This window comes from Leuciscus leuciscus (assembly GCF_965113295.1).
Source record: "Leuciscus leuciscus genome assembly, chromosome: 2".
Lineage (NCBI taxonomy): Eukaryota > Metazoa > Chordata > Actinopteri > Cypriniformes > Leuciscidae > Leuciscus > Leuciscus leuciscus.
The window spans coordinates 14283880-14305645 of record NC_138726.1 but is presented as its reverse complement, the minus strand read 5'-3'; the positions used below and the strand labels follow the sequence as shown (position 1 = coordinate 14305645).

At 36.4% G+C, this 21766-nt stretch overlaps 1 protein-coding gene across 2 annotated transcripts in view; it reads right to left on the bottom strand.

Moving 5' to 3' along the window:
• The window catches only part of LOC309484733 (phospholipid-transporting ATPase ABCA1), a 320137-nt gene that overhangs the window by 3637 nt on the left and 294734 nt on the right, over nucleotides 1–21766 (bottom strand). For both annotated transcript variants that reach the window (XM_082151085.1, XM_082151084.1), the window contains exons 47-49: nucleotides 15328–15431; nucleotides 12681–12773; nucleotides 1869–2112 (exon numbers count right to left, since the gene is read on the bottom strand). In XM_082151085.1, the coding sequence (XP_082007211.1) occupies nucleotides 1869–2112; nucleotides 12681–12773; nucleotides 15328–15431 (441 nt within the window). The remainder of the gene's footprint in view (nucleotides 1–1868; nucleotides 2113–12680; nucleotides 12774–15327; nucleotides 15432–21766) is intronic.

Here is a 21766-nt window from a genome sequence, read left to right as displayed (position 1 = left end):
CAGTACTTAAAGTACTGGTTGTATATGTATCTTTGTATTGTATTTATTTTTCCTATTGTCATTTGATTCTTTATTCTTATTTTATTACTGACTGCTTACTTGATTACTTAATTACTTTTTACCTATATTAGGCAAGTATTTGCTGTGGTTTGATAGTTAGATTTAGTACATCGTTAGATAGACTAGCCTAGCTAGCTATCTAATAGCCTAAATATTATTCTTTTTTCAGATTTGTGAAGACTGGATAAGGCTGTGCACCACACTCAATATCTGCCTTTCCAAGTCTGAAAAAAATTGTCCATAGGTTGTTTTAAAGGTTAAGATATATCAGAATTTGAATTAGACAAAAATAAACAAGATTTACGCGTTGTGTTTGTCCTTTGTGTCATGTGTGACTATTGTGCATCTGACATAATACATTATGGGCCCTATCTTGCACCCAGCGCAAGTGACTTTGTACACCGACGCATGTATCATTCCTATTTTGCACCCGCGCAAAGCGGACTTTTCCCTCCACAGAAGCACGTCGGTAAGTTAGGAAATACACTTGCGCTCCCGGGGGCGGTTCAGCGCAAAGAGGAGGCGTGTTCCGGCGCAAACGTTCCTTCATGCTATTTTGCAGGTTTAGAAAACAATTCCGCCACTAACCAGGAAAAAATAGTTTAAAGTCAGTGGCGCGTTGCGCATGTTATTCATATGCTATTTTAAGGGTGCATGCTTGGTCATAATCAATGTGCACAACGCGCATACACTTTAATTCTCTCATCTACACAGAAGCAGCAGTTTTCATTTTTGCAAATCATACATTATTACGATAGATAGATAGATAGATAGATAGATAGATAGACAATCTATTATAAAAGCATACATCTAGCTTACACATTTACCCAAATTATTATACGCCTGTTTAACCGAAGTTAATTTGGATGGGTTTCTCCATTTCAATGTAACTTCTCTCTTTTACGGCCGTGACGAGAGCGTTGCTGTCCTTGGCTGTGAACGCGCGCCTGGCAAATCCGCCGTTACAATAGCAATCCGCTATGGAAAAAGCGCCTCTGCTCTTAAAGGGAATGTGAGATGACGCTCTGATTGGTTTATTTCACGTTACGCCCAAACCACACCTATGAATAATGAAGCTACTTCAGACCAACCCATTTTAGATTTGCGCCTGGCGCAAGAGGCATTTATCCCGCCGGGAAAATAGCAACAGCGCCGAGACCCGCCCACAAAGTTACTTGCGCTTTGCGCTTGACACTTGCGTTTCAGATCGTTAAAATAGGGCCCAATATGTTAAATATGAACTTAATTCTAATGAATGTACAGTTGTAATATATTTTATTGTTTATAATTTAACCATTATAATGTTAATGTGTTATTCAAAATAAGTTAATATATTTAAACATATGACATACAAGTTTCAAAAGAATTTACATAAAAGTATATTTTAGTTTACTATAAATGCTTGTCAGTACATTCAGAGTAGACTTTAACCAAATTTCAAAGCCAATAGAAGTAATTATGGCATTACATATAAAGATGTACTTAAGTCCTACTTAAGTTTGTTTAACTGCATTTAAAACAAATTCACATTATAATATATTTTCATTTATTTGCAATTAACATTACAGTGTGAAAACATAACATTCAGTTCACACTTATTCTTTCTGTAATAAGTACTACTAAAGTCTACTCGTTTTTCACAAAGGGAGTCTGAATCTAAAGCAGAATCATTATGATAGGACTTTGCAGCTACTTTATATTATTAGAGGAGAATGTTGAATGACACGTGCATGCCTGTGTTTTCTTTTTTGTGTGTTTTTATGTTTAAATCAGAGATCTAATCCTCATATGTCAGGTGTGTGTTTTACCTGGTCCAGTGTGGTCTGTGACACAGAGTAATCCTCCACCCCCAGCATCTGCTGGTGTTTGTTGAGCTGGCTGAAGATGTGCGCGAGGGTTCCCTCTCCCTGCGGTATCTGGTACTGCAGTGTGTTGTGATGTTTCTCTTTCAAAGTGCTGCCAGGAAACGTGTCCCGCACAAATGACTCCACCACGCACATGTCGGCCTGATCGGCACACACACGAACGATCAGTGTGTAACCTTCCCCGAACCTGCAACACACATGAGCATGGAGTCAAAGCATTAACTTTATTCACAACATGGAATCAAATAACATAGTATCCATCACAAATCATTTCATGCAGGTTCAACAAAATTGCCACAAACTTCAAAGAAAAAAGTTCCTGGGATGTGCCTGCACAAGGTCTGATAAAGCAGGACTATTTTTTTATACTTTTACTTTCTGTATGGATGCAATGTGTTCAGCGCTGAACTCTGCAAACAAACGTAGACATCTCACAATTCAGACTTTTTCTTCAAAGAATTGTGAGTTTTTTACACATAACTCTGAATTTACTTCTCATTTAAGAATATATGATATCTCATATCTCACAATTATGACTTTTATTCTCGAAATTCTAAGTTACCATCTAGCAATTATGACATTTATTCACAAAATTCTAAGTTACCATCTAGCAATTATGACATTTATTCACAAAATTCTAAGTTACCATCTTGCAATTATGACTTTTGTTCTCCGAACTGCGAGTTGATCCATAAAACTAGGCTTCCTTTAAAGTCCCTGTAAAGTCAAAGTTTTTTTTTTTTTTTTTTTTTTGCCTTTAAAACAAAAAAAACCCTCAGAATTGTGAGATATCGTCAGAATTGCAAGCTGATGGCTCAATATTGTGAGAAATAAATAATTGTAATAAACTCACAATTTTGCGAAAAAATCAGTGAACATCTCGCAAAAATAATTACGAGAAATAAAACGAATTTTGAGATAAGAAGTTTCAACTCTGAGAAAAAAATTCTGAATTACAAAATGCTAATTCATAATTGTGAGAAATAGTCGCAATTACTCTTTTTTTATTTTGTGGCCTAAACTGACTTCCATGTATGGCTTCAGAAGACATGTAGACAGCATAATTTGAGAATAATTTAAGAATATAACAAACTACAGTAGTTCTACAGAAGTTGTACTTCTTTAGTTCACATTTACTTAAAAAATGGCATCTTTTTTCAACATCCCTCCTTTTCCATTGCATAAAAGAAATAGTCATATGGGTTTGCACGCGTTACACATGCTCCTCTAACGCAGCAGAGAGAAACAGCGTCAACATTTTCATCCTTCAAAACAGTGAATCTGAAAAGTAGATGCAGATTTATAGTCTGTGTAAAGTGTGCAGCAGTAGATTGTTGCAAATTGTCGCTGCCTTATAAAAACTTCCTCCGCTCTTAACATCACTGACGTACATTAGAAGCACTCTAGTGCTTTCATCCTTCTTGTTAAAGAACAGACACACAAATGTGGGAGATCAATACACACACAGACAGACTGTGTGAATTGTATGAAAAACTCACTCACTAAACACGGTGACTCTAGTAATGGAGCGATTTGATTGGTGACTGACAGGCTTACAGGTTCTTTTATTGGACAGCTGTTTAATTGTGTTTGTTTTGGAGCTGATGAAGGTGTAGAGGTGTGTTTGTGTGTGTGGGTTTACTCTAGGGTTTGCGTTTATGAACACACTCAGCATCAATATTATTTTATCGGAGTAACCACTCGCTCTCAAAATAATAAAATAAAAGCACACTATGATAATGGCCGGTGTGTGTATGTGTGTGTTTGTGCTACATGGGAGTGTTTCATCTGTATGTGAAGAGAAGTTTTTGGCCATTTTTAGTGAGATTCCTTAATGCTCATTTGGCCGATTACGGGAAGTGAACATCATGTATCACTCCAAAAGAAGACATTTAGCCATCAGTCATTGCGCACATCAGTACTACACAACATCACATAGGGAAATACCTTTTTAGGACGAATACATATTGTATATTACGCTAATTTGAGTTAGCGTAATAATTACACTAATTTGACATTTACTCTAATTTGTGTTTACTCTAATTTGAGTTACTCCAAGGTTTGCATACGAGTATGACAATCTGCATTACTAAATTATAAATAAAGTTTAAAAAAAAATCTAATTAATGTAATATATAGTTATTCTTCAATTATGGGCTCTTTCTAAATATATGAAATATTGATATGAAATGTATGAAATCTTGAAATAAAATTTCTTAAAACAATGTTTAAAATATCTACCAGTATTGATGAATAAATATATAATTCATTACTGTCTCTGCCTTGATCAACATTCAAGTGAATTTTGATTAAATGTTCGATGGTATTTTTGATATGTGTTTTGGTAATAAAATTAACTTTTTTGGACACTTTTTTTTTTTAATCAAAATATTCTCAAAATCAGCTCTAAAAATCTTATCTTAAAACTATATTTACACAACCGTTCAAAGGTCTGGGGACAGTAAGATTTGACAGAAATTAATATTCTTATTTAAAGCAGCACTTAAATTAAAAACAATTAAAGTAGCTTCGGGACTTCTTCGCTGTATTCTCGCTTTTTGCTCGCAGGTTTCTCTCTAGAGCTCCCCCCACAGCTTCGGAATAGATATTTGACAACACTGTTGTAAAAACTCGTTGTTGATTCTCAGACACCAGAGGCTATAGATCAACGACATCAAAGCAGATGGGACATTCTTTAAAACGTCTTCTTCATTCGGGTTCGGACAGCGTGAGGGAGCGCAATAATGACAGCATTTTAGCAGATTTCTTTTGGCCGTAAAGCAATTGTTTACATCGCGAGACCTGATATCACGCGAGACTTCCTGACGCGGCGGCCGGCGGCCCGCCGGCTCAAAGTTGCAAGTGCGTATTTTCCACTCACGGGCACCAGGGGGGTGCGAAACGACCACCATTCAACCCGAAATAAGTAATATAACCATTCCAATGACTCCGAAGCTGTTCAGTTAAGGTAAAAAAAGTTACTTAGTTCACCTTTAAGCAAAGACACATTAAATTGATAAAAAGTGACAGTAAAGACATTTATAATGTTACAAAAGACATTTATAATATCCGGTTTCAAATAAATTCTGTTGTTTTAAACCTTCTATTCATCAAATAATCCTGAACAAAATCATGATTTCCACAAAAATATGAAGCAGCACTGTTTTCAACATTGATAATAAAGGAATGTTTCTTGAGCAGCAAATCAGCATATTAGAATTATTTCTGAAGGATCATGAAGACTGAAGTAATGATGCTGAAAATTCAGCTTTACATCACAGGGATAAATTACATTTTAAAATCTATTCAGGGTTATGTTATTTTTTTTTCTGTTTGAGTTTTACTATGAGTTTTGCTCAGTTTTCTTTGGTTCCTTCCTGCTTCTGGCTAGTCTCCTTGGTAACTCATTGTAACCATTGGTTAGTTATGTCAGCTGTGTCTCATTATGTTGATTAGTTTGATCTGTATATAAACCCTGTGTTTAATTATAAATAAATAAAATTATAAATAAAGAGAAGACTGCTGCAATTAAATCATGGACTTTTATTTCATTTTGCTGTTACTGTTTAGCGTTACTGTTTTTACTGCATTTTTGATCTCACAAATGGAGCCTTGGCGAGAACAAGAGACTTTACAAAAATATATTACCGACACCAAATTTTGAACTTTACACTATACCTGTAAGTGTAGTAGAATAACAGTCACTTTTTCGACAAACTAATAGATACGATTTTTACTTGCTAACAAAACAAGTTTGTATTTCTTTTTTAATATAATATAAAATGAAACATTCTCGAAATCAGCTCTGTCATCTCATCTTCAAACTTTCCCTGTATTTGTTTTTGTTTTAATGATGGTGGGAAGAGCAAGACGAGCATAACTCATCCACTTACAACACCTACAGCACACTCACTATAAAGAGGAATCAACATTAAAATGTCAGTGGAGACAAAGACAAAGTTGCCCTCACTTTGCTGTATCAATCATGTGAAGAGTGGAGACAATAAAGATCAGCACTTAAACAGCAGCACTGACACAACAACACGGATTGCTTTAGGAAAATACACGTAGCAAATATTCTAGTGGTCGAGCGATATGATTTTTTTATGGTTGATGTTTTAAGACTGATGCCGAACTGTCTGTGACCAAGAGAGGACTACTCTCAGAGAAAACAATGGAAATTAACATTTGAACTCTCTCTTGCAAAATTAGCATCCCCATCCAAGACACAATCACATTGTGTCAATCACATCGGTATTGTCTTACATTCTACTACATCTACTTTCCTTCCCTTCGCCTCCTCTTCCCCTATCTCTTCTCTCCACATGCTGAGATCACCTGAAATTCACCCACAAATCTATATCTCAGTGCGACTGGTACAATGGTCTCATCCCCACAGAAGTAAAGCAAAAAGTAAGAGATTCTAAAAGTTTAGAGATATCTTGCTTACAGAGGAGGGTGGATTCTCCACCAAGGTTTTCATGCAAATTACCTTTTGTCCCCAAAATGTGTAAACTACCCAGCAATTAATGGAAATTCCTATTGTAAGTTCACGTCTCACTTGGATGTTTTGTCTTGGTCTTGACGTATTTAAAGAAATGTTGCAAGAGGCTCAAGGTGATTTGTCGGCAGATTCGTCCATAATGCGGAGTGTCCTTCAGACACTGGTTTCGCCACTGGTTCAAGTGTACTTAGACTATAAAGTCAAATAAAGGATGTACAGGATCTAACAGAATGTTGCTCGACCAACCTAAATAGGGTGAGCCTTAACTCTGTTTATTGTAATATTACTCTAACTAAGTGTACAACCAACTAAGTGAAACCATGGCATGACCAAACCAAAGCTAAAATCAGAGAAAGAAATGTTGGTCAGCTTACATCTGTAGTAGTGGCCATGACCTCTGACTAGAGAGAGTGTTACTTCAAGTGTCATTCAAGTGTATACAGGTCTATGGGAACTAAACAAAATACTTTTAGAGAGAGCAAGCATGAGTGCGCTTCTCTAAATAATACAGTCAATTACCCCTGCCCACTGACCAAGACTGGTGAATTTGTGATCGCGGGATCTGTGGTAAATGGCCGGCGCGAGAAGCGACATTGGTTTCCAAATGAAAAAGTGTAATTTCAACAAAGTTAAATAGAATAATGAAGTGTCTAGATAAATTATCATCTAAATTACCAATTACCAATAACTAAGGTTGCGATAAAATGGAGTCAGATAGAAGTAAATTGGAATTAAACTACTTTGCCACGCTGAAAAGAAAGAACACGCAGTACTCCTTCACCTGCTTATCGGAAACTGTTGTTGGCCTTACAACCATTTTACATTACAACCTATACAACATTTACTAACACATCATTAAAACCAAAAGTTGAGTTTGTTAATATTATTTAATGAACCTAACATAAACTATAAATGTACAGTAGCAGTTGCTTTTTTTTTATTAACTAATGTTAACAAAGATTAACAAACACTGTAACAAATGTATTGTCCATTGTTAGTTAATGAGTTAATTAACTAACGTTTACTAATGGGACCTTATTGTAAATGTAAGTGTAAGTTGTAAGTTTATGATTAATTAGAAGTTAATATATTGTAGTCTATACATTGTTAGTATAAAAACCATTACGCCTGTGGAGAGTCATATGTTGCACAACATATGGCAACATATAATGTGTGTGTTTATTGTATTTGTAAACATTTTAAGGAACACTGAATATGAATTCAATTAATGTCTAATAAAGGTTGGTTTAAAAGACTTAATGACTTTTTCCCATTTTCAAGTGAGAACTATTTACTCATAATAACCAATTAACATTTCATTTTCTATGAGCTAATTAAACAATATTAATTGTGTTAATTACAGTGACAAATAATAAAGAACTCACTATTTGTATATAGCCTATTGATGTATTAATGTAGAGAAAACATTAACTTTGAATTAACTATAAACTAATACATTTTTAATGATTTGTAAGTCATTTATAACTGTATACTTGTTATAAAGACCTTACCAATTTTTTTTTATAATAATAATAAATATAGCTGCAAGCAGCAATTATCGGGGCCAAGCGCAAGCAGATGACAGGATATGCCAACATGGCTGAAGGTGTCAGACCAACTGCAGCAAGGAGCAATTAAAGACATTTAAAGAGCATTTTAGGCGAAATGGCTGAAAAATCATATAAAAAGTAATTCAGAATATGATTTAATGGATTGTCACTTTCGACCAATAGGTGGCGCAGTTACAAAACTGATGTGATGTGGTCAGAGTGAAGTGACAATGACACATACAAAGTTTGGTGTCAATATGTCAAGGCATTGCATAGATAAAGCCTGAATAGTGCTTTTGGCATCATGCCTCAACTTTGCTGCTGCGGTATACGAAAACGGTTTCGTCTATCGACACGAAATCCATAAATTTTAGTCGCCACGGTCTGGAGATGATACGATTCGATTTTGGTGAAAATCGGACAAACGGTCTAGGAGGAGTTCGAAAAAGTAGGTTTTGAATGAAAATCAAGATGGCGGACAGGAAGTTCGGCCAAATAAGGTAAACTTGGTATCTATGTTCTCGGCTTGACCCAAGGAATATATTAAGACCAGTGGCATTTCAATAGCTAGATTTATTCAAAAGTTATTAGCCTTTTTGGAAATTTTGTTATAACTTTTGACCACTAGGTGGCGCTGTCTCAAACATATTTTGGGTACCTTCAGACCCTGGTGCTGATGGCACATTCTGAGTTTCGCAATATTACACCAATGCATTAGTTAAGTATAGCATTTTATTTCACAAAACTGTATTGAAGTCAATGGGAATTTCATGTTTTGATCTATTATAGCGCCACCAAGAGGCTCAGTCCCACAATTTTTTTTACGTGTCCTCAGAGTGAGCCCATACATATGTGTCAATTTTGGTGAAAATATCTCAATTTGCTTCGGAGTTATAGACATTTATATGAAAAAACACGTAAAAAATTACTGACACATGACTTTGATTGGATTTTACTACCCCTTACTATCAATATTTTCGCATTTGGGCATTGGCGTATAGCTATCGACCTATGTTTTCAAACTTCTGACGTTGGTTTCGTCTTGATCGGACAAGCGGTTTCGAAGATATAGCCAAATGTTTTTTAAGCACTAAATCACAACGCTACACAAACCGTAAGGCGAAACCTAGCATGTTTGGTATCGTTGGACTCGGCAACGATTCAGGAGTCTAAAGATATGACTCTTGTGAAAATAAGTCGACCACACCCAAAGTTATAAGCATTTGGGAAAAAAAATTCCCCACTAGATGGCGCTGTTTCGAAACTTCTCAGGCTCCTTCAGGACATCGTGCTGATGACCCATACTGAGTTTCGTAACAATCCGTTCATGCGTTAATAAAATACAGCATTTTAGCACATAATTCAAAATGGCCGACAGCCAAAATGACTGATCTGGGAAGATTGGATATCAGTCGACTCAGCATGACGCCCTGAATCTAAGGAGACCACTTTTATGATTTTTGGACAAACCATTCAGAAGTTATAAGTAGAAACAGCCATTTTTCATATCTCTGGACCAGTAGGTGGCACTGCGCCGAAACGCACCATGTAGCCTCAGGTCATGCTTGTGATGACATGTACCAAGTTTGGTCTGAATACGATAAAGCGTTGCGGAGATACAGGCTTGTGTCTGTTTTCGCAAGCGCTACGTAAAATTTGTTTGCGCTGTATTCGAGAACGGTTTGATGAATCAACACGAATTCCATAACTTTTTGTCGGCATGGTCTGTAGATGATCTGGTTAAATTTTCGTGAAAATCGGAGCAACGGCCTAGGAGGAGTTCGAAAAAGTAGGTTTTTCGGAAAATTCTAAATGGCGGAAAACTTTCCATGACGGAAAATGACGTCATAGGGTGCAATCGAATCGTCTTGAGCTAGGGAATCAGATGAAATGGAATTTTGTTTCTAGCCCTTGTGGTTCAAAAGTTATTAGCATAAACATGAGTGCAAATTTGGACAGCTGGTGGCGCTAGAGGGAATGAGTTGGAGACTCCAAATTTGCTATGGTGACTGTTCTGTCCTCTATCAGTGTGCCAAATTGCACAACTTTCCCGCAAGCGGTTCTATGGGCTGCCATAGACTCCCAGAGTGGAAGAAAAAGAAGAATTATTTTTGGTACGCCAACAGATAAAATAGGTGCCTACGCACATTCTGTGCTTGGCCCCTAATAATTTTAACTTTGATTAAAAAATATCAGCCAATGCATAATATCAAAATACCAAATATCATGATATTATCGCCCTTCGCAATAATATATTCAGAGAAATGTATTCCTAAATGCTGTTCATGTCAAACTCATCCAGTTATATTTATTTACTAAAGCACATCATGCACTGAAAACCTTCAATGTGTGCAACTCAAGCGTTGTCTGTGTTTGACAACATGACGTGAAGTGTGTTTCCTGCTGAGTGTGTAGAGAGAAGTGAACACTGTGACCCGCGAACGCAGCGTGAGTGACGGCGTCCTACAGATGGCAGCAGAAACACGCCACAGGAGGAAGAACACGATGAAGAAAAGGGAAGCGACAGAACAGGGGAAGGACTAAATAAAGGATGGCTGCAGACGGAGTGAGAATCGTTGGCTGATGGAGAGGTGTAGATCTTGTCCCACTGCTTTGCTCCATTAGATGGCACGGAAAGAAAAGATAAAGGAGAGAGAGGGAGGAGGTCGATCAAGGGAGCAGCTCTTAATTGCCTTTTCACTCATTAATGCCCACACCTCCACAATCATTAATTACAACAAAGAGAGCGAGAGAACAGCTAAATTCAGACACATAATAAATGTAAGGCCTGAATTATGTTGGTATTTTAACTATTGAATGATTAATTTAATTTAAGTATGAAAATGTATTATGAATATTAATATAATCAGGACAGTTTGTGCTGCATACTCTGCCATTCAAATGTTTGTGGTCAGTAAGATTTGCAATGTTTTTGAAAGAAGTCTCTTCTGTTTACCAAGGCTGCATTTATTTCAGTGGTTCTCAAACCTTTCCAGCGTAAGGCCCCCTTTGTGTAGGGTGTAGGGCCCCCCAAATACATTACATGACACAAAACAGCCTCAAACTTTTAATTAAAGTAAAAGCATATTAAATTATAAAATGCTGAAACATCAATCATGTTAGTTGGTAGCCTACTAGCCTTATTTCTCTAATGTTTGATTACACAATTCATGATAAATTTCATAAAATGGGACAAATTGTCATGAAACTGTTTTGACAGTTAGAAATGGTATTGCGTTGAAACTGATACTTTCAGAAATTTTTGTTTTGGAAAAATGCAACAAAATGACAGTGAAGGTGGTTTTAAAAAAAAAAAAATGTTTTACCACCGCTGTGGTAAAGGGCCAACCACTGACGGTTATGCATAAAAGTGCATTAAAAAAGAACAATAGGCAAAGTCCTTGAACATGGAAATAAATAGAAGTAACATGAAATTTTGGAAGCAAGCCAAGTTTAATTATATTTCCCCACAAAGATAAATGTTTCGTCATATCCTGCTCTGCGTTTTGAGAAGACTTTTTACTGTGTAAAAATGTAATTTGACGTGAGATAATGATCGAAACTAACGAGATACAGTGTTTTTCTCTTTTGCCATTGAAAAGGATGCAAATACAGGGATTAAAAGTAAACGAAAGAAAGTAATGTTAATAATCCCATCCAAAAGGAGACATGATTTAGGATTTGGGAAAAGAAACAAGAGGAACATGTCCAGAGGAACAGAATAGGTTATTGTTAGTTTGTGGAATATCGCAAAACAGAATACTAAGCCATGTCGGTTTGGTAATCTGTTTTGCGTTTTTCCACAAATGTTTCATTGGTTGAGACGTAACATTTGGCTGCTAACCTAACATTTCTTTTGTAAACAAAGCTTTGAACTTCACTTGTGTCCTGAAATCAACGTAAAGCAACATTCACGTGCACAAAATGTGTTTTTGCTTACTGCAGTGGGCCAGTTATCACGCTGACTGACACAGCCCTTAACAAAAGTAATTAATATTTAACATTAATTTACCATTCACAGTAAATGCAGAGGAACATTTAATTTACATATTTTAATTCAATTCTTAAAATTAAAAACTCCCCCCCCCCCCCCCTCTCTCTCTTTCTCACACACACACACACACACACACACACACACACACACACACACACACACACACACACACACACACACACACACACACACACACACACACACACACACACACACACACACACACACACACACACACACACACACACACACATCACACATTTTTTAAGTCCAGATGTATTTACCTTAAATTATTTTTCTTTTCTTTTTATTAACCTAAATATTAAACTAATTATTTAAAACTATGTTTTAAGTGCAATTCAAAGTTTGTCAATTCAATTCAAATGCACAGGCACGCGCACACACACACATTGGGTTTCCATGTTTTATGGGAACATTCCATAGGCATAATGATTTTGTATACTGTATATTCTATCCCCCTACATTACCGCATACCCATAAACCTATCACAAAAAACTTTATTTTAGATTTTCAAAAAACATAATTCTGTATGATTCATAAGCTGTCTTCTCATGGAAGACCAAAAAAATTTGCCCACAAGGTCAACATTTACTTGTATTAGTATTACTATTCTTGTGGGGACATTTGGTCCCCATAACGTAGGGAATACCAGGACCACACACAGACACACACACCATCCCCCTCACCTGCTCTTAAGGTGCTGGATGCTGCCCAGGCATTTGAACTGTCCGTTCACCATGATGGCCATACGCGTGCAGAGCGCTTCACACTCCTCCATACTGAAAGCAGACAGACACACACATATTTGAACACATGGCAGCATTAGGAAAGGTTTCCACTGACTGTTTTCATCTAAATCTGGCCGTTCCTCAGCATGAATCTCTGGAGAAACACCATCAAAGCATCAGAAACCCCAGAGCTCAGGATCTGCTTCCAACCAGATTCAAATGAGACTCATTATGAAGCACATGAAAGCCTTTCACCTGCACAACCAGCCAATGAGACCGAGTCAGAAAAACAAACTGATTTGCTGCCAAATCGTGGGACAAACGTACATTAGCTCAATCTCTAAACTGTCATATTGCCAGGGAGCGACACATTGCATCAATTAGCGAAAGATTCAGTAACTGACATAATAAAGGTTCACATATGAGACGGAAGTCATACATGCTCTGTACATTTGACATGAAGATCTGAACTTTATGAAATATGCTCAAAGTAATGTTTATTAAAAAGTTAGACCAGGAACAAGCTAGAGCGGAGGTGAAATGCACAGAAGAGGATTTTAATTAGTTTTGTGTTATATAATATTGTGTGCGATTTACATGTATGTATTAATATGTATATGTAATTTACAATAACATTTGATTATATGATTTATCTTTTTTTAATTCATGTTGGCTAAACTGAGAACTAAATTGAGATTTTATGTAATATCCAAATAACTAGGTAAGAGATTTGACATATTTAAAAAAGAGAATTAATATTACATTACATAATAATGAAAATATACAGTGTTTTGTTATCCCATAGCAAACCGTTGGTAGTAGTAAACTCTTTTTATATAATCAATATGACACAAGTAGGAGTGCGATATGACTCAGCCGTAGGTAATCACAGCCGTGCTGATATAGAGCCATATCTCACGACTACAAGAGTGATATTGCGTTTATACAACAGTTTGACGGCACTGTCAAGTGTGTAAATAAATAAGAAACAACGGGGTGTATTAAAAACCCCTCTTGTGTGTGGAGCTACTTCCTTTTGCTACAGATTCAAATCTCCAGTTGACAGTTTAACAGTTGAGCCCAAGGGCCCTATTTTAACGATCTGAAACGCAAGTAACTTTGTGGGCGGGTCTTGGGCGCTGTTGCTATTATACCGGCGGGATAAATTACTCTTGCGCCCGACGCAAATCTAAAATGGGTTGGTCTGAAGTAGCTTCATTATTCATAGGTGTGGTTTGGGCGTAACGTGAAATAAACCAATCAGAGCGACATCTCACATTCCCTTTAAGAGCAGGCGCGCTTGTTCTAAAGCGGATTCCTATTGTAACGGCGGATTTGCCAGGCGCGCGCCAGCAGCGGTTCACAGCCGAGGAGAGCAACGCTCTCGTCACGGCCGTAAAACACAGAGAAGTGACATTGGGGATGGAGAAACACACCCAAATTAACTTTGGTTAAACAGGCGTATGATAATTTGGGTAAATGTGTAAGCTAGATGTATGCTTTTATAATAAACTATCTATCTATCTACAGTATCTATCTACAGTATCTATCTATCTATCTATCTATCTATCTATCTATCTATCTATCTATCTATCTATCTATCTATCTATCTGTCTGTCTGTCTGTCTGTCTGTCTGTCTGTCTGTCTGTCTGTCTGTCTGTCTGTCTGTCTGTCTATCTATCTATCTATCTATCTATCTTTCTATCTATCTATCTATCTATCTATCTATCGTAATAATGTATGATTTGCAAAAATGAAAACTGCTGCTTCTGTGTAGATGAGAGAATCAAAGTGTATGCGCGTTGTGCACACACTACATTGATTATGACCAAGCATGCACCCTTAAAATAGCATATGAATAACATGCACAACGCGCCACTGACTTCAAACTAGTTTTTTTCGGTTAGTGGCGGAATTGTTTTCTAAACCTGTAAAATAGCATGAGGGAACGTTTGCGCCGGAACACGCCTCCTCTTTGCGCTGAACCGCCCCCGGGAGCGCAAGTGTATTTCTTAGTTAACCGACGTGCTTCTGTGGAGGGAAAAGTCCGCTGTGCGCGGGTGCAAAATAGGAATGATACATGCGTCGGTGTACAAAGTCAATTGCGCTGGGTGCAAGATAGGGCCCCAAGACTCCGTAACTAATTCGAAAATGTCACTTTAGAACTTGGAACAAAGGAACACTGAGTTGCTTTATTGAAGCTATTATATTATTTCTTATTCCATGGTTTATCTGAATACTTGATTCTGATCGGCTGGAAGTTGTGTAATAAAACAGACGCCTGCATTGACGGGCACTTGTGTGAGGGGGTTATGAGACATTAGTTTAAAAAAATACAATGACATTTTATCGGTCATAACTTCAGGAGACACTAGACACATTTTTAACTTTCAAGAGTACATGTATCTACCACATGGGGTTCGTGCAAAAAAAAAAAAAACTTTTGGGGACATCCTCATTTGTAAAAAAAATGCTACAAATATAACGTTTTTCAAACTATAAAAATGCAGAAAGATTTCATGTTATAGTTGCTGCATTTAAAACCAACAGATGTCTAATGGAACAGCCCATTTAGACAGCTGAGTAAAGGTGTACGCTAGTTACCTGTGTGAGGTGAGAATTACAGATCTCCCCTCCTTGATCACACTGAGGATACAGTCCCACAAAAAACGGCGGGCCTTGGGGTCCATACCTGTGGTGGGTTCATCCTGCACACACACGCACACACACACGACAATGTAGTCTGTGAAACAGTATGCATTATGCAGTGAGAAAGATTTCAAACAGCAGTTTACTACAGTGCAGTGCTGTCACATGACCTTATTATGTTGCATATTTAAAGTCAAGTCACATTGATGGGTAACACTTTACAATAAGGTTTCATTTGTTAACATTAGTTAACTACATTAGTTAACATAAACTAACAATGAACAATATTATACAGCAGTTATTACTCTTAGTTAATGCAAATTTTTAATTGCAATAACAACATGTACTTACTATATAATCCAGGGTTAGGGTTTGGTTTTGGCTTAGTTTCATGTAATTATGCACAATTTATGGTTATTACTACAGTAAGTACATATAACGTGTAACAAAGACACTGTAAAATAAAGTGTTACCAAAATGTGCAAATTATTCACAAAACATGTGCTATATATTGCACTAATAATAAGATAAGCGTGTTAGTATGCAATTCCAAACAAGATGTACATTGGATGTAGAAATGGATAACGTGATCTTAGACCCTGAATCAGAGAATCATTACATGACGACATCCCTCCGTCCTCTGCAGTGATTCAGAGCGGGACGGACACGCTGCGAGCACCTGCCTCGTAATTCCGCCTTTAATTAGCATCCGCAGAGAGTGAATCAGGAGTTATTCTGCAGGTTATGAACGTGGATTACTTCATATGAGCCTCCGTCAGGCAGAATGAGATTTTAATACCAGCAAACAGAGGCGCGAGTGCAGAATGTAAAATCTCGCTTGGAAATACATTAAAAATGTCCCACGAGTGACCTGGAGTGCTGTGTTCTTTTCTTCTTTAATCTTTTCTATCGTTATTCCACTCTTCATTTTATCTTTAATCCTCAAGGACGTTCTCTCCCGTCTGTGTGTGTGTGAGTGTGTTTATTTTGTGGATAAAACGGTCCCTAGAAGTGAGCTATATTTGAAAGAAAAATGTCCTTTCAGAGACAAGGTAAAAATGAATAATAACGAAATTCATACAGCTCAAATCATAGTTTCATTAATGTTTTTGGTCACAATTTACAACAGGTTCCATTTGTTAACAGTAACGCATTAGAAGAACATGAACGAACAATGAAAAAACTTCTAAAGCATTTATTAATCTTGTAAATTTGAGCAGACTTGATATTATTTCAGGTCAAGGTCAAAAGTTTATTTATATAGCACCTTTAGACAACACGAATGTTGACCAAAGTGCTTCACAAGTAGAGCAAAATACACACATGGTAAAATAGAACATATCAAAATTCCAAACAAAAACCCCCAAAAAATTAAAACAGAAAAATTTATAATAAGCAAAAGATAGTCATAACCTGGTACATCACAAAAACTGCAACCCCATATGTTGCAGTTTAATGTTAACTTTAACATGTACCAATACATTATTAAACTCAGTTAATATTAATATTGTTGAGCTAGCATGAACAGTCGTATTTGTATTAACTGACGTTAACAAAGATTAATAAACACTGTAACAAATGTATTTTTCATTGTTAATGTTAGTTACAGTTAGACATATGTGCCGGTATTCAATAATGCGATAAATCGCGGTAATGAATATGCACGATATTGTTATCGCTGGCACTTCAAAATACCGTGAAAAATAATAGATCAGAATTTATATTTATAGAACGCGCATTAGCTTATTTTCCATCAACCGCTTAAACAAACACTGCATATATGCTGCACAAAACACGTGTGCATGCGGCGCAGTGCGCACTCTAGTCTAATGTAATGAATCCTCACATGGAGAAGAAGCGTGGCGGAAGGAGGAACGCTGCCGACGATTTATCCCCCTTCTAAAAGCAGGGCTGTCAACTCTACGCATTCAGCGTGAGACTCACGCAATTTACACTTTTCACACGCTCTCACGCCACACATCCATTTTCTCACGCAGAGAAAAATCACGGAGCAAAGAGGACACTGACACCGACAGACTAGACAGAGCAGGTTACTTTTGATATGAAAAAAATTCTCAGCTCTCAGGTTCTGTCCATTTTATTAAAAAATTCTGACAATAAATACCGTTTTGGCACTTGTAAATGTGACGTGACCGATCGCTGTAGCGCCTCAGTTCAAGTAAACCGATCATCTGTTACTTTTTATTTAAAGATACAATACAACTTACCGAAAGGTATATATGACTCATACATAATATCGATCAATCAGTGTTTTTCAACCACGGAAAGAGGTCAATAAAACTGCAAGTGAACAATTATGTCACAGAACCTTACATTTACCTCAGGAAAGCCATTTAATGACCAACACGTTAGTTGACTAGAAAAAAATAGCTATAGAGAGGAGTATTTTGCTAAATATATGCACTATATTACATTTGTATAATATTTTTACTTGTCTCATAATTGTTATTATAATGAAAACCAAATTATATTTAATTTAATTGTTAACCTTTACCAGCTGACAGGGCTCTCAATCTGTATGTTTACAGCATTATGTGAGATATATATTTTCTTGAGAAAAATGTACATGTAGGCTATCTACTGTAGCCTACCTTTAGAATATTTATCCAAAGAGTCAATATTGAATCAAGATTGAAATCTAATCCCAAGAATTGAATTGAAATCGTGGAAATTGTGTAAAATTCTGTTTAGTTACCAAATGTTTTGACAATCACAATTATACCTATTGTGATGCAAGTTTATTTATTTTTATTTATTTTTTACATCTACAAATAAATGTATGGTGCCACAAGAAAACAAAATGAGATTTGCAGATATATAATGAGGTTTACTTTTGTGGAACCACATGCACTTATTATTATTTATAGACCTTGTACTGTAGCCCCGCTCCTTTTCAGCGCCACACTCATTGTGTTCTGTCTTCCAGTTAGTATTTCCACAGCATGAAGAAAAGATCTTACAGATTTATGAATAAACAGCTTGTTTTAAAATCTCCCCGGTCTACTGGTATTTGTTATGACATCCGCTTCAAACATTGCAATGTTTTCGTTAATTCGTTAACTCTGCAATAAGGAAATCCACCAGCTAATTACTCTTCGACAGTGAAGCCATATAAATATACAGAGAATATATAGAGGCACATTCTGAAATGTTCCTGCACATTCATAAATGGAAAGGCTCCACCCACTTTCTCCTCCAGCCAATCAGAACAGAGCTTTGCGCTACTACCTACATGACTCTGACAATATAAAGCGACAGGAGAACTTCAAATCAGACTGAATATCAAGGTTTGTTTTGCTTACAGTCTGCAGTTAGATGTGTTTGCACTGTTAGCTCTTACACAAGCCAGAATCTGTAAATTCTCTGGAGTCATATAATCATTTCTGTGGGTGTGAATAAACATTAATCAGTGTCAACAAACAAACTAGAGAACCTGAATAGGTATCATATCTTGATAATGGCTGAAGCTTTTATTATTGTACTATGCAGCATTAAAACAGGCCTAAAGATTTTTATTTGGTTTTTAGTTTGTTTTCTTTTTATTTGTTAACAAGATGCCAGCGAAATTACATTTCTCAGGATGTTGGAAAATCTATCGTAAATACACTGCGAACTGTTTTATTCTTTCTGTATGATTTCTGCTCTACTGTGCATCACATCACTAGAATATATAATCAGCCCATTAAAGAGAATGATCATTGTGCTGCTATATGTCATATGCGTCTTTAATTCCTGTCTAATAATAGCTAAAGGTGAAAACTGAAATAGAAAGACATTTATGTTCTTTGTTGAATACAGAACATATCATTATTTTAGAGTGGGAAAAATAAAAAGACTTGACAGGGTGTTAAACAGACCACTTGTGTAGTTATTACTGTGCCATTTATTATGCTTTTATGCATTCATAGCATAGATCCTGTATGACATACAGCTGTACTGAAAGCACAATGAGCTGCACATTAGCTGAAGCCCAGGCTATGTCTGAAATCGCCCCCTATACCCTTAAATAGGACACTTTAGATCTAATATTGTCACATGGAATCAATGCTGATGCTGTTGAAATTCTGCAGCAGAGCAATGACATCTCAGGTCATTATCTAGTTTTGTGTATACTCAAATTTGGCCAAGGCTGCAAAGCCTACTACCTGTTATAAATATGGTAGAACTATCACTTCTACCACTAAAAATTGCTTTATAAATAATCTTCCTGATCGGTTCAATCTCCTCAGCATCCCAGATAGCTTAGAACTCAATTTTGCAACAGAAACTATTTACTCCAGCACATTAGACACAGTTGCTCCTTTGCGCTTACATAAGATTAAATAAAATAGTCCAATGCCGTGGTGCAACGAGCACACTCCGGCCCTTAAGAATGCAGCCCCAAAAATTTAGTGCAATTGGAAGTAAACAAAACTAGAGTTTTTTTTTTCACTTTTCGTGAAAAAAAAAGCATTATTGCATACAGAAAGGCCTTAAAAACTGCAAGATCTGCTTATTTTTTTTACTTTCTTAGAAGAAAACAAACACAACCCTAGGTATTTATTTGATACAGTGGCTAAATTAACAAGAAATAAAGCTTCAACTTATGACGCTTCCAAACGGCACAGCAGTAATGACTTTATGAACTTCTTTACTTGCAAGATTGATAATAAAAAATAGAAAAAAAAATTAAACCATAAAACCGTCCACCAACAGTATTGCATCAGACAGTGCATTGTAGTGTCCATGAGGAAAAATTCCATTCATTCATTGCTATAGGAGAGGAAGAATTATCTTAACTCATTGAATCATCTAAATCAACAACATGTATATGTATTTTAGACCCTAAACTGACTAAGCTACTGAAAGAGATGCTTTCAGAGGTCATAGATCCTCTTCTTAAACTCATTAATTCATCTTTGTCATTAGGATACGTACCTAAAACTTTTAAGATGGCTAGTATTATACCTCTTATTAAAAAACGCAACTTGATCCTAGAGAATTAGTCAATTACAGGCCTATCTCGAATCTACCCTTTCTGTCAAAAATACTAAAAAAGGTAGTATCTCCTCACAACTATGTTCTATTTTAGAAAAAATAAATGATATCAGTGAGAATTTCTAGACAGGATTTAGACCATATAATAGTACTGAGACTGCTCTTACTAGAGTTACAAATAATCATCCGATCTTGGTTGTTTCTCTCTATTAGTGTTATTGGATCTTAGTGCTGCATTTGACACTATCGACCACAACATTCTTTTGACTTGAAAATTATGTTGGCATTAGTGGAATAATTGGCATGGTTTAAATCATACTTATCTGACCGTAATCAGTTTGTAGCAGTATATGAACAGGTGTCATATCGATCGCAAGTTCAGTATGGAGTACATCAAGGCTCAGTACTAGGACTGTTGCTTTTCACCCTGTACATGCTATAATAGGATATATCATTAGGAAGCATGGTGTTAGAATTCACTGTTATGCTGATGAAACTCAGCTCTATATTTCTACACGCCCCGACGAAACATACCAATTCACAAAATTAACGGAATGCATAGCTGATATAAAAAAATTATAATGTATGACTAGTATTTTCCTATTACTTAATAAAAAAAATATCCCCGTATGTAAACCTAGAATACTGTCAAACACCTTGATGGCTGCTCTTTTTTGTCGGTTAGGAACCTGGGTATGCTCTTTGATACCAATCTTTCATTTGAAAACCACATTTCTAGCATCTCTAAAACCGCATTCTTCCATCTTAAAAATATAGCTAAACTACGACATATGCTCTCAATGACAAATGCGGAACAGTTAGTCCATGCGTTCATGACCTCAAGGCTAGATTATAGTGTAATGCTCTACTGGGTGGTTGCCCTGCACGCTTAATAAACAAATTACAGCTGGTCCAAAACACAGCAGCTTGAGTTCTAGAACCAAGAAGTACTGTATGACCATATTAGCCCCGTTCTGTCAACACTGCACTGGCTCCCTATTAAACATTGTATACATTTTTAAATTTAGCTAATTACTTACAAAGCACTAAATAGTTTAGCTCCCCAGTACTTGAGCGAGCTCTTAACACATTATAGTCCTTCACGTCTATTGCGATCTCAAAATTAGTGGATAATACCTAGAAAATCAAAATCAACTGCAGGAGGTAGGTCCTTTTCCTATTTAGCACCTACACTTTGGGACAATCTTCCTAACATTGTTCGAGAAGCAGACACACTCTGTCAGCTTAAATCTAGACTAAAAACACATCTCTTTAACCTGGAATACACATAGCACATTATCAATTTCTATTATTCAAATCAGTTACATTAAGTGATTGTTAGGCTGCATAAACTAGGTCAGCTGGAACCGGGAACACTTCCTATAACACCTGATAT